Consider the following 14442-nt stretch of genomic DNA (forward strand, 5'->3'; position numbering starts at 1 on the left):
GTGCTCAGTTTCCTCACCTGAGTAATGGGGACGACAATGACAGTATTCACTTAGTACAGCACCTAGCACAGAATAAACCGCAGAAACTGGGAGCTGTCTCTCTTATTGCACGCCTGAACCCCTGAACGAGACCACAGACTTCCCAAGGCACTCTCACAGCATCCTGCATATGGATCTTCAACATGTGTCCAACAATGTCCAACACATTTTTTTTTTTTTAAAGGAAAGGAAAATTCTAGTTAAGGTTACTCTGGAAGCTCCTGCTGCACTATATCCATTGCCATCAAGTTGACTCTGACTCGTAGCAACCCTACAGGACAGAGTAGAACTGCCCTATAGGGTTTCCAAGCAGTGGCTGGTGGATTCGAACTGCTGACCTTTTGGTTTGCAGCTGAGCTCACAGTTACTGCACCACCAGAGCTCCCAACTCCACTAGAGACACAGAGGAATGATAGAGAAAACATAAAAGAACATGGAGCTCATTCAATCCTTAGGAATATTTCCAATATTAGCAAAATAAACCACAGAGCATTCTCTAGGTATTTTAAAACCATTTTTTCACTCACTGAACTATATTTTGAGCACCTGCCAGTAATGGTTGAGGTCTGGGAATAATGAGGGAATGTACTGATCAAGTGAGACCACCACCAGCCACAAGCTGCCACTAAGTCGATTCCCACTCATGGCGATCCTACGTGTATCAGAGTAAAACTGTACTCTGCTGAGTTCTCAATGGCTGATTTTTCAGAAGTAGATTGCCAGGCATTTCTTCTGAGGGGCCTCTGGATGGATTTGAACCGCTAACCTTTCAGTTAGCAAGCCAAAGAAACCCACCGCCACTGAATCGATTACTACTCATAGCGACTCTATAGGACAGAGCAAAATTGTCCCATAGTGTTTCCAAGGCTGTAATCTTTACGGAATCAGACTGTCACGTCTTTCTCCTGCGGAGCAGCTGGTGGGTTCGAACCATAGACCTTTCAGTTAGCGGGTAAGCTCTTAACCACTTGCACCACCCAGGGACTGTATGATCAAGTAAGAAATGCACCATATTAAAATAGCGAGAAATTGTTACATTCTGTAATCAGTATAGACAACAACCTTTGAAAAATATCATGTATGTAAAAAGTTATGGTTATATGATCACTTGTGTTTGGGACTATTTTCTGTGATACACTTTGTTGATAGAAATAGAATGCACTGGATCTGTAGAGTCAGGATTAGAAATGCCAGCATCCGCAAAATCATGGCTTTACTCTGTCAGCATAGTCGGAAACAAACACGTGCTAAAAAGAAAGAGGCCGTATGGTTTTGAGAGAAGGGAACCAGGGTGAAGTTTAGAAGTTTGGGCAGAGATTATATGGGGGAGATTTGAGCTGTCAGTAAAAGGTCTATGAGCTCAAGAACTTATATCCTTTGCCTTGGTGGATCCCCCACTGGCCTGAGGACAACCTGAATCACTAAACTAGAAGACCAAGAATTCAAGTTGCCTTGCCTTCTTCCCTGCCAGTCCACAGCACAGAGGGAAAGACCAGACCCAGTTTCCTGGGGACTTTTCTTGGTCTGGGTAGTAGCAACTGTAGCCCCCAATGATATGAGTGCTCATGTGCCCCTGCTAGCAAGGAAAGCCACTCTGCGCAAACAGAGTAGCAGAGAAGATCAACAGGCATAACAGCAGAACATATATCCCTTCCCTTCAAGCATCTTACCGTCAATGAGTCCAAAGACCCCCAAATATCTTCTACAGGACCAGTCAAGAAAAATATTAAGGAGAGGTGAGTATCAGAGGATCCTGGTATACAGACCCACTTTTTTTTAATGAGATCAGTAATGTTTTGGATATTGAATTGCTAAAACCTTTCCGTGGAACAATATGTTCTCTGCAGAAAAAGCTAGAGAACAAGGTAAACTCCTACCACATCAAACAGTGTCTTATCAAATCAACCTGTATCCAAATGCATCAGACGCCTCTAGAGAGTAATGCTGAGTTTCAGCCAACCCTTGGGCTTACATTTGTACATCAGCTGTAGTTCCTGAGCAATGGTTTTGGTCTTCCAACTAAGTTGTGTTTCCTTCCAGTAAAGAAGTGGCTTCACCCTTATCCTTTTCCAGACCACCAAGAGATAACAAGACACTAAAGCAACCCAACCCAACCCACCTGCAGCTCCTGCCAACTTCAAACCAACCGAAACGATCAGCTAAACAAGGCCAGAGTTCCCAAGGGTGGGGTTTAAGTGAGGCCCAACACCTCTGCCTGCGACTGAGCCATAAAATCACTAGCACTCCATTTCCCAGCCTTCACACCACCTACCCCAACCTGGGAAAACTGTGCATAATGAAAAAGAAATCAGGAAAATACTGACCTTAAAACCTCAAGTACATTTTAAATCCTGCTTTAAATTCATTTAAATTAACAGAGGTCAGGCAACTTCTTTATTCAAGCTGAGTTATTCTTACTGGTTTAATACCAAAAGCAGTCAGCCAGGTTTTTCCACTAAAAAAATGTAAAAATACCCTAACAGAAGAACATTCTAAAAATCAGCAGAGAATATGGAAATAGCTTACAATAAACTCTGCCTCATAGAAGAACTAATGAAGGAAATTACCCAGTTATTTGGCTATGGGAAACAACTATTTGTATATTATTACAGACTTTATAGGTCACAAATTAAAAGCAATTTTTATTTCCTGGAATAGCATTTTTCCAAAGTGTGTTACAAAGAACACTAGTGCATCAAGAGAAAAGCAAGTCCAATAAGTCTAAGAAGCTCTGCTTTCCGGGAAATGGAAAAAGCACAATAATGTATATATTAAAAAGCCCAAAGGTCCTGCAGTAAGCTCTGTGGAATCCCTAGTTTACTTGGCCCTGAAGCCCTTTTTCTCTCATAACATGTATCAAAAGGAGCCCTAGTGGCACAATGGTTAAGCACTCAGCTGCTAACCAAAAAGTCAGCGGTTCAAACCTACCAGCTGTTCCATGGGAGAATAGACCTGGAAATCTGCTCCTGTAAAGATTACAGCCTTGGAAACTCAATGGGGCAGCTCTACTCTGTCCTATAGGGTCACTGTAAATTGGAATCAACTCAATGGCACACAGCAACAACAGCTATCAACATGCCGTGGAATGGCTATTCTGCCGAGCACGCTTGGAGAAAGGGTTTTCTAGAAGAGCAGATACTGAAAAACAGTTTCAGAGCTCAGACTCTGGAGTCAGCCTGATTCAATCCCCAGCTTCACCACTTGCTCACTGTGCAACAATAGATAAGCTTCTTAATGTCACTGTTCCTGAATAAAGCAGCAGGTTTTTTCAACAATAATCATCCTGTACCAACCACAGTTTTGAAATAACCAAAATTTCAAAACCTACAGTCACTCCCCATGTAAGTGACAATGTACCAGTAATCAATACTCCTTTTCTGTAAACTAGATGGAAGGTCTATGGATTAAGGCAGGCAGAGGATCAATTTCTGCTCCGCTGCTATGTAACAAAGTACCCCAAAATGTAGCATCTAAAACAACATACATGTATTATCTCACAGTTGCTGTGGATCAGCTTAACAGGGTCCTCTGCTTCACCGTCTCACAGAAGTCTGCAATCAGGGTGTCATCCCAGGCCCTGCCATTCCATCTGAAAGCTCAACTGGGGAAGGATCCACTTCCAAGCTCACGAAGTGGTTGTTGGAAATATTCAGTTGCTTGTGGACTGCTGGACCAAGGGCTTCAGTTGCTCACTGGCTATTGACTGGAGACTGCCCACAGTTCCTTACCATGTGGGCCTCTCCCATGTGACAGCTTCCTTCATCAAGGTATGCAAGCTGAGAAGGCAACAGAGTCTTCTAGTAAAGCAGAAATCACAATCCTATGTAACCTAATCATGGAAGTCACATACCAACACCTTTGACTTATTCTGTTGGTTAGAAGCAAGTCAATTGGTACAAACCACACTCAGGAAGAGGGGATTACACAAGGACAGGAATCACAGGAAGCAGGGATCATTGGGGACCATCTTAGAAGTGTTCCCACAATATTCACCCTCTTGTAGTATGGATGGGAAGACCAAGCCCACCAAAAGATTTCTTTAAGTATCTCAATATGAAACCAAGCCATGTGATTGCCCAAGCATGTTGCCATGGTCTCATGGAAGCAAAACAAGAAAAAATAAGGAGGACATTAAAGTTTCAAAGCACTAAAGGCGGTTCAAATATTCTAAGCAAATACAACTGACATCACAGAAAACTCTTGGGAACATCCCCATTAGCAAGTCCCAACATGGAAACCATGTTTTCAAAACTAGTGACCCGAAAGAAGGGCTGCCTATCTGAACGAGTGTTTAATGCCAAGAAATCTAATTTGGTCTAGAAGCAAATATCTTTCGGAATTTTTATTTCTTGCCATGGAATAGTTTGAAAATATACCTAATGTCATCTTATTGCTTACTATTTTCTGTGAGATCTGTGTCTTCCCACAGTAGTTTTGCCTACATGGCACTTTTGAGATCCATAACCACCCCAGTGACAAGGGACTGCTGTAAAAATTTCAAACCTTGGCCGTCACCCACATTTTTTCTAAGCTCTATTCAACCACATATTCTCAGACATCTGGGTATCCCAACGTTCAATGGTGGCAGCAGGCCAGGGAAGCCACCTCTGAAGGACTTAGCTCAGGTTCAGATGATTTAACCGACTGAGTATTAAAAAAATGCATACTTAAAAAACCTGGGACACTCACAGATTATAATGCGCAGGCACAGATTATCCTAAACAAAAACATCCAAATTTCATCATACGTTTCCTTCTTTCCCTTCCACACAGTGGCCCTTCTTTCCAAAAGCATCCACGTGCTCTGCCTTCTGCAAACCCTGCCCCCAGCTCAGCTGTGAAGACATTTAGGCCCACTGTTTTGCTAAATGCCTATTCATTTTGTTCCTTTAGAGTAAAGGTAGTTGATAAACAGCTAGAACTTAAACTGCACCTTACTTAAAAGACCTTAAAACCGTCTCCACCCGGGGGAAAGCAATTATAAACCACCTTAGAGTTGACATGGGCTGCACACACTTGGATCCTGAATACGTGTCGAATAATAATGAGACATACGTGTGGTGAGAAGAGGAACAAAAAGCAAAATTCCAGTTTAAAGGGGATTAGCAGACAGGGGGGTTATGAAACCGATGACAAAGGGAGTTTTCTTAAGGCTGTAAATAGTGTCCAAACAGTAAAAATATTACGATAACATATTTTAACACTTAAAAAAATGGCCTTGGGGAAACAGATTGAATGTGCTTACCTCTCTAAGATGTATGTTTTCCTTCTCTTTCTGGTCTAAAATCACCTCTAAGTGGCTGACCTGAGACTCAGCCTCCGCCATCCGCCGCGTCCGTTCATTGTCATCCTCAAGGCTTTTGGATGGCAAACCTTTACTTTGCAACATCTCGAGAAGCTTTTTAATGGACTCATCTCGGGCATTGAGAGTCTGTTTCTGCGTTTCAATCCTCAGCTCCATTTCCTCCAACGTCTTCCGCAGGAGGAACAGCTCCTTGGCTTGTCTGTCGTGCTCAGCTTGGAGCCGCCGGAAGTTCTCCTCTGTCAGCTCGATGGTGAAGTGCTCAGCCCCGCGGTTGCCACTCTCCTGCTGCAAGAGGTGGTTGAGGTCCCTCTGGGTTCGCAGCTCATCCTGAAGGGCCTGGATTGTCAGCTGCAGGTGCTGCAATGAGAAAGACAGACGAAGCAGGAGAAGAGAAAGAAGGGAAACAAAGTCAATCTCAATGCCAAGTGCTGTTTGCTGCTACCACTATGAACATGGAATGTTAATCATGAGGTCCCTCGGGCCAGCCACGAACTCCACCACGGTGACTTCAGACGCATGGGACAGCACATGGAGAAGGGGAATTAATTCAATGATGCTTTCCAAATGTCTTAAGAGAAATGTACACATGCACAGAAACAGTCGATTAGTGTCAGTCACAAGGGCAATTCTACATCTACAGAGTTTTAATTCAGGAAGTGGGAGGGGTTAGAGGGAAACTTCCACAAGCACACCTTCTTTATGCCCACAATGCTCCAGACTCAGCATTCCTTGTTTCCTAAGGTGTTCTCAGTTCTACTATCCATTATTTTCCATGATAAATGCATGTCCACTTGAAAATAATAGCATCCACTACAAGTAGACACAAACAAGGACTTTTTTATCTTTTAACAAATAAAGCTAGGAACAGGTTTAGTAAACAGGATTACTGCATCTGCAAGCAAAAGGGAACAACTGCAGACATAATGGGCACACTCAAACATAGGAGGAGGTAAAATTGTGCAGAGCAAAACAAAGGAGCTGCAAAGAGTGGACAAACCTTGGTTCTTCTGGCATCCAGTAACTGAATAGCATGGGAAATGGAAGAAAAAAAAATGAAGCAAAAAATCAACACAAAGAAAAGTCCAGTGCAAGCAAAGGATATTTAACACAACAAACTTAATCAACATAAAGTACCTTCACAGAAAATAAAAGAAAGAAAAAAGAAAAACAATTTCTTATTACAGCAAAGACCCATAAGCTACACAGAATCTACAGCACTAATGTTTGATACACGTGAACAAAAGAAAACCAAATGTGAGGTTTATTCCACCTTCTGTTTTCCTAAATCTCACTGACCCAGGAACCCAAAGTCTTGGATGTATTTCCAGGGAGGAAAACACAATACTCCAGAAGCACCCATATATTATTCCAGGTCCCCATTTTAACCCAAATCAGAGTGAAAGTACCAGAGAAACAAAACAGTCACCAGTTGGCAGAAAAGAAAGACAGTCGGTGAGTTCAGTAACATCTTCCCCACCGGGCTGAGCCCAGGCTGATCAGAGGAGGCAGCCACAAGCCTGAAGGCAGTCTTGTCCTAGGGACAAACCACGAGGCCCCCAACACAGCAGTTACTCCAAACATAACAGCTGGGTTTGAATGCATCTGGCCTGGAGCAGGCATGGTGCTCAGCACTGACAAACAGAGCTGGATGTGAAGCATAGCTCCTGCCTGCAGGGACTCCCAGTATTTCAGGGCATTGTGAAATCCTTCTCAATGCCTACAGCTGACACCCAGAGATGCTGAGATCTTTCTGAGTGTGGTCTACACAAAGACTCAGATTATATTCTCTGTGTGTATGCACTTCATCTTCCCATCTAGAAATGTCTATGAACAAGTACTCTCTCATCCATAAGCCATAGTGCCTTCCACAGTACTGAATGCAGAGTAAGCAAGTGGTATATGTATTGAATGATGGACACTATTAATTCTTTTTTTTTTTTAAATAAAAGCTTTACTGAGATATAATTCACATACCATATAATGCATCCCTGTAAAGCACAAAATCCAATGGTTTTTAGTATATTCACAAAGTTGTGTAACCATCATCACAACCAATTTTAGAATATTCACATCACCCCTAAAAGAAACCCTCAACTCATTAGTAGTCACTCCCTATTCCCCCCAATCCCAGTCCTAGGCAACCTCTAATCTACTTTCTGCCTCTACTCTGGACGTTCCATATATATGGAATCATACAATCCATGATCTTTTGTGTCTGGCTTCTTTGACTTAGCATAATGTTTTCAAGGTCCCCTCGGGTTGTAGCATGTATTAACACTTCATTCCTTTTTATGGCTGAATAATATTCCATTCAATGGATATACCATATTTTGTTTACTCATTTATCAGTTGATGGATATTTGGGTTGCCTCCACTTTTCAACTATTATAAAAAAATTCTGCTATAAACATTCATGTGCAAGCTTTTGTGTGGACATATGTTTTCATTTCTTTTGAATATATACCTAGGAGTAGAATTGTTGGGTCATATGGTAAGTCTGTGTTTAACCTTTTGAGGAACTGTCAGATTGTCTATTCCAAAGCATTTTAGGAACAAACCACAAGGCATCATTTTACATTCCTACCAGCAGGGTATGAGGATTCTGATTTCTCCACATGCGTGTCAACACTTTATCTGTCTTTTTTATCACAGCTGTCTTAGTGGGTGTGAAATGGTATCTCACTGTGGTTTTGATTTACATTTCCTTGATGACTAATAATGTTAAATATCTTCTCATGTGCTTATTGGTCAGCTGTATATCTTCTTTGGAGCCATCTCATTTGGAAACAACACAAATGTCCATCAGCTGATGAATGGACAAACAAAATGTGGTGTAGCCATCCGATGGAGTACTACTCAGCCATAAAAAGGAATGAAGTATGGACACATGCTATAACATAGATGAACCCTGAAAACATATGCTGAATGAAAGCAGCCAGTCACCAAAGACCACATATTGTATAATTCCATTTATATAAAATGTCCAGAACAGGCAAATCTATAGAAACATAAAGTAAATTAGTGGTTGTCAAGGGCTGGGTGAGGGTGTGAATGGGGAATGACTGCTAATGGGTACTAGGATTCTTTTAGGGGTGATGAAAATGTTCTGGAAATAGACAGTGGTGATGGTTGTACAAGTTTGTCACCATACTAAAAACCAATGATTTTTACACTTTAAATGAGTGAATTGTATGGTATATAAACTATATCTCAATAAAGTTGTTACCAAAAAAAGAGGTGGGACTATAAAGTGATATGATCCTCCACCAGCCCCCAACCACTAAACCACCTCAAAACAAAGTCCACAGGAGTAGCTACAGCTTTCAGTTCAGAAATATGGCTGCTGCCAAAGCCCTCAAGAGTGTGCTTTGGCAACTGTCTTCAAGCCATTTAAGTATTCTTGACAATGGCAAGCCTTTGCCCTTTGAAGGTAATTTGAATTTCCAAGAAGATCTTATTTGGAGACAAATATGATAAATCAGGATGATCGAATTGGAAATTAACTTTTCTGAGAGCGACCAAAAATAAGATTGGTTTTCTTATTGTGGTTCACAAACTGGCCAGAAGAGAATAACAAAGAAAAACTGCCAAAATGCTTTGAGCAGTAGCAACAATGTTGGAAGGACAACTTGGTAAAGGGGTTGCCCTTTGGATAGGAAAACTGCCTATCACCCTGATCCTCTGTTTCTACATCTGTACAACAAGGATAATCATAATTCCTACTTCATAGAGTTGCTATGAGGAATAACTTAAGACAAATCAAGTGCCAGATACAGAAGGGAAGGAAGTCAAGGGGTGAGGGAAGGGAGATGGTAGAGAGGAAGTTTGGTAGAAAGGAAAGAAGATAAGGCGGAAGATAGGAAAGAAGAAGAAAGGGAAGGAAAGAGAGAAGGAAGGAGGGAGGGAAGAAGGGCGGAAAATCTGGTCCTCTTACCCATCCTACATATATATATATGTATATATACACACGGAGTATCTCCATCATGCTCATAAAGTACCAGAAAAAGCAAGAAACAGTCACACTCACAGTCCATTTGGACAAGTAAATCAGCAGTAACAATATAACGTCATGAGGGTCATGAAGAAGTCATAACCAGCTGGCTGGAAATGCAGACAGGACCTAGCGTAGACTAGGGGCATGCGGGAAAACATCCCCAACAGAGGGGCCACCACCGAGCTGGAAATGAGAGTCAGCGCCATGAAGAGTAATGGAAAGAAAAGAGAAAGTGTAAAAGCCCAGCAGGGCAAGACAGACGAGACCTATTACAGAACAGTAGAAGCAAACACCTGGATAGCACTTACCACGTGCCACGCACAGTTCTAAGCTCTTTAATCCTCACAACCACCCTGTGAGGTAGGTACTGTTATGGTCTCCATTTAATGGATGAGAAAACGGAGACACTAAGTGAGTAAGTAATCTGCTCCAGGTCACCCAGATAGGTGAGTAGCACCGGCAGGTTTGAACCCAGGCAGTCTGACCCCAAAGCCCCTGCTTGAACCACCAGACCTTCTGGCTTCTGCACGGGCACAAATACTTCGGGACGGTTAGAGAAAAAAGTGTGAACTGCTGGCGGGCGGGCGCGTGTGCCTGGGCGTACACGTGTATGTGTGTGTGTGTGTGTGCACAGACAGGTGGGCAATTATGGACAGTTACAGCAATTCTCAGAATTAAGGATTAGCCATCCTAAGCAGGTTGTTCCTTATTCAAAGTTAGTTCTGACAGATGCTTCCACATTTCACATTTATTAAAAAAACAAAATCTGTTTTCCAGATAGTCCTTTTATTAGCCACTGGTGGCGCAATCATTAAGAACTCAGCTGCTAACCGAGAAGCTGATAGTTTGAACATACCCAGCGACTCCATGGGACAAAGACCTGGTGATCTGCTTCCGTAAAGATTACAGCCTAGAAAACCTTACAGGGCAGTTGTACGCTGTCACATGGGGTTGATATGAGTCGAAAATTGACTCGATGGCACCTCACAACAACGAATGACTTTAGCATGACCAAATACAATCTGATAATAAGCCTGAAATTTGGTGTTCAAAACTTTTCCAAATCCATGTTTGCATCTAGTTTTCACTCTCTTTTAACTGTAAAACATTGGAAATTAAGCAGGGAGGGATGTCCTTGTTTCTACAAAAGGGACTCCCAAGCAAAATACCTGTACCTTCTAGAGGCTTGATCTTCTTTCTGCTTCAAATACTTGAGGGTGGGGAGGGGCTATGAAGTGAGCACTCTCGCTCTCTCTCATTCCACTTTAAGAGATTCATCTCAATCAAGTTTCAAATGTCATTTTACCAGACTCCCATCCCTCGTTGTATTTTAACATAGAGAATTTAAATTTTAAAATATAATAACACGTTTATTAACAAATAATCCACCGAAAATAATATTCTCTCTATCTCAGTTTCCTCCTTTGAAAAAGGGGGAGAGTAATAATTCCTAGGAGTTCCTGGGTGATGCAAACGGTTACTGTGCTCAGCTGCTAACTGAAAGGTTGCAGAGGCACCTCAGGAGAAAGGCATAGCGATCTACTTCCGAAAAATAAGGCACTGAAAAACCTGTGGAGCACAGCTCTACTCTGACACACACAGAGTCGCCATCAGTTGGAGATGACTCAACTGCAACCCGTTAAATAGCTCCTACGACATAGGGTTGCTGTGAGAATTAAATGAGTTAATGCAGGTTGTCCCCAACTTACGACAGGGTTCTGTTCCGATGACTGTCGTAAATCTGTTTTGACATAAGTCAAATACCTCATTTTTTTTTTTAGTTTTCATTATGATTGCCTTTTAGTATCAGTATCTTTATAAACCTGATCTGTGAACATCTGAGAATGCTAACATCAGCAAATTACACGCTGTTAACACTATATGTAGTACCTATTACCAATGATAACGCATAAACAAAACAGATGGTCACAAGTGCGGTTCATCATAACTCGAAAATGTCATAAGTCAGGGACTACCTGTAGATATGAAGCTCACAGAAGGTACCTGGCACACTTATATCAGCCAGCATAGGCTAGGATATGCTTCAATGACAATAATAACAAAAACCCACGTTTTGAAAGATATAATCTGTCCGCTGCCATGGAATCAGAACATTTAGAGCTCAAAGAAACCTTAAAGATTAGCTTGCTAATTCCATTGTACAATCAGGTCCACAGAGGTCAAATGACAGGATAGGTCCATGACCACACACACACCACCACTGCCAGAATCTAGGTTTTTGAGATCCCAGCTCCAGCCTGGTATGTACTCCAATATATCACCCCAAGAGTAGACCAGAAGAGGGTCCCTCTCTACTGTGACAACATAGGAAATGACACTGGTGTCTCCTAGAGGTAGGATGAGAAATAATCTAGCTCATTTCACTTCCACATCACTGGGTCCCATCCAGTAGTTAAACAACATGGGACATCCAGAGGACAATTTACTAAGACTTCCTTCCCAAGTCTTTGGAATGAGACTGTGTTGATACCAAAAGATAAGCTCAATCAAAACTAGCTCTAAAAGATCAGGAAACAATGAAATTGAAATCTCCGGCAAAGACAAAGCACCTTCTCTGAGTCAAAAGGTGAGAAAAATGATGCACATGGTTTCAATTCTCCCACCTAGATTATTCAATTTTCAGATCAAATCACTTCCCCCATCTCAGCTGTGAAAGCACATTTCGTTGAGACAGTCACTCAATGCCCACTGGATCAATAATCAAGAGCATTCATTTCAACCTGTTTCCTACATCAGGTACCTACAAACCAGCAACTTGCAAGGCTGTCTTCTGGGGCTCTCTCTTTGGAATCTCCCAGCCATTACCACAATTTCAACTTCCCAAAGCCTCAACCACCTCTGTGGCTTCTATTATACTGAGTACCTGGAGACGGAAGCCCTTCCAATGTCTGCCTGCATTGGGACAGGACATTGCCAGGTGATCCTATCTCACACCTAGGCCCCACACTGCTGTCATCTTAGGACTTACAGTACAGATCAGCTACAGGTGGCAAAACAGCTAATTCCTTTCCAGTACAAGAGTCAGTGGTAGCATGAGGGCTCAGAAAACATCTTACCCACTGCCCTGATTCTGGGATCATTCTCCAGTTGTCCACAAATGAGTGAAGCTCAAGAGGCAAACTTTCGTCTCCACAGCCTGTCACTCAGAGGACACCATGGAGCAAAGCAGAGTAGTTGTGACAATGGGAATCCAGGCTACTCTCTGAAGTCACTCTGCTAGGAGCACAAATAGGATACATCGTATTTATCCTAGCTGTTCCTGTTGTTAGTTGCACTTGAGACAGCTCCAACTCATGGCGACCTTATGTACAGCAGAGTGAAACATTTTGCCAGGTCCTCCGCCATCTTTATGATCATTGGTGTACCCAAGTTCACTGTTGTGGACATCGTGTATTTTGAGTGCCTTCCAACCTAGGGAGCTCATCTTCTAGCACTATACCGTACAAAACTCTATTGTGACCCATTTTCATTTGCTAATTTTTCGCAGTAGATGGCCAGACTTTTCTTCCTAGTCTGTCTTAGTCTTAAAGCTCCACTGAAACCTGTCCACCATGGGTGATCCTGTTGGTATTTCAAATACTAGCAGCACAGCTTCCAGCATCATAGCAATACGCAAGTCACCACAGTACAACAAACTGACACATGGGTGGTAGTTTATCTTGATAATCCAAAACCTCTTGCCATTGAGTCTATTCTGACTCATAGCAACTCCCTGTGTTACAGAGTAGAACTGTTCCATAGGGTTTTCTTGGCTGTAAACTTTAGGGAAGCAGATCACCAGGCCCTTCTTCTACAGTGTCACTAGGTGGGTTTGAACTGCCAACCTTTAGATCAGTAGTTGAGCACAAACCATTTGACCTCTGATACTTGGCCTTTAATTTAGTCGTCTTTAACTTCCTCCCGCCCCCGGCACTTAGTTGCATACCTTGAATTCTGCCCTGGATAGTAAAGACTAGTCCTATCTCCAGTCCACAGAAGGAAGAAAGTTTAAAATCACTGGTCTGTCCTTTAAACACAGGTAAATGGAATGGGAGCAAAACAGCTTAGTCTGTCCAATTTACTCCAAGTATTGAACATGCAGTTCAGCAATACCATCCCAGGGCAATGGACAGTAAAAGAGGTCCCAACAACTTCTCTTTCGGGCATTATGGCAAACTATATTTTCTGAGGGGCCCTCCCATTACGCTAAACAAAAATAGAACAAAAAAAAAACCATTGCCATTGTAGACAATTCTGACACATACCGATCCCAAGTATCACAGGGTAGAATTGTTCCATAGGATTTTCTTAGTTGTAATCTTTACAGAAGCAGATCGCCAGGCCTTTTTTCCATGGCACTGTTGGGTGAGTTCGAATAGCAAACCTTTACGTTAGTAGTCAAGCTCAAACTGTCTGCACCACCCAGGGAACTTTCCCACTAACTCAGCTGGATAAACACGCAAATATGCTTTCAAAGCATTGCTGGAATTACAAGGAAGTGAGCAAAATGTCCAAGGCAGGGAAAGACAGATTCTCAAAATAGTACAGTTAAATACGTACCAGAGCAAATGCTGATAAGAGCACTGAGCTTGACAGAGTGAACGGAAAGTCACGGGAGACACAGAGCTGAATATGAGATTTTCCCATTAAGCCCAGATTTCAAGTGGTTAAACTGCTGCCAGGTAGGTTAGTGCCCCCTGGCTCCTGATAGAAGCAAATGCAAACTCTTTCTGGAAGCGGGAAAACAACAAAAGCCCTCAAGATTTAAAAAAATACAGTTTAATTCAATATAAGCCTACAATAAAAAATTAGCACAGACATAGGAAAACTTCAATGAGGGAAAGTCATTTACAGAACATAAAATATATTTAAAATGTTTAAATAAACGACTTTAAAAGTAAATATAAAATGGTGCTGGCAAAACAAGGTGTCCATCTGTTAAAAAAATAAAACAGGACCCATACCTTATACTATACACAAAAACTAATTCAAAATGGATCAAAGACCTATATATAAAACCAAAAACTATAAAAATCATGGAAAAAAATAGGGTCAACACTAGGGGCCCTAATATAAGGCACAAATAGGATATAAACCATAACTAA

General features: G+C 41.9%; 1 protein-coding gene across 1 annotated transcript in view; it reads right to left on the bottom strand.

Annotated features, from left to right (window-relative positions):
• The window catches only part of ERC2 (ELKS/RAB6-interacting/CAST family member 2), an 857293-nt gene that overhangs the window by 691693 nt on the left and 151158 nt on the right, over positions 1–14442 (bottom strand). Inside the window, exon 2 of the mRNA XM_004368755.1 lies at positions 5284–5700. Within this exon, the coding sequence (XP_004368812.1) occupies positions 5284–5700 (417 nt within the window). The remainder of the gene's footprint in view (positions 1–5283; positions 5701–14442) is intronic.

This window comes from Trichechus manatus, unplaced genomic scaffold (assembly GCF_000243295.1).
Source record: "Trichechus manatus latirostris isolate Lorelei unplaced genomic scaffold, TriManLat1.0 scaffold00001, whole genome shotgun sequence".
In the NCBI taxonomy this organism is placed as follows: domain Eukaryota; kingdom Metazoa; phylum Chordata; class Mammalia; order Sirenia; family Trichechidae; genus Trichechus; species Trichechus manatus.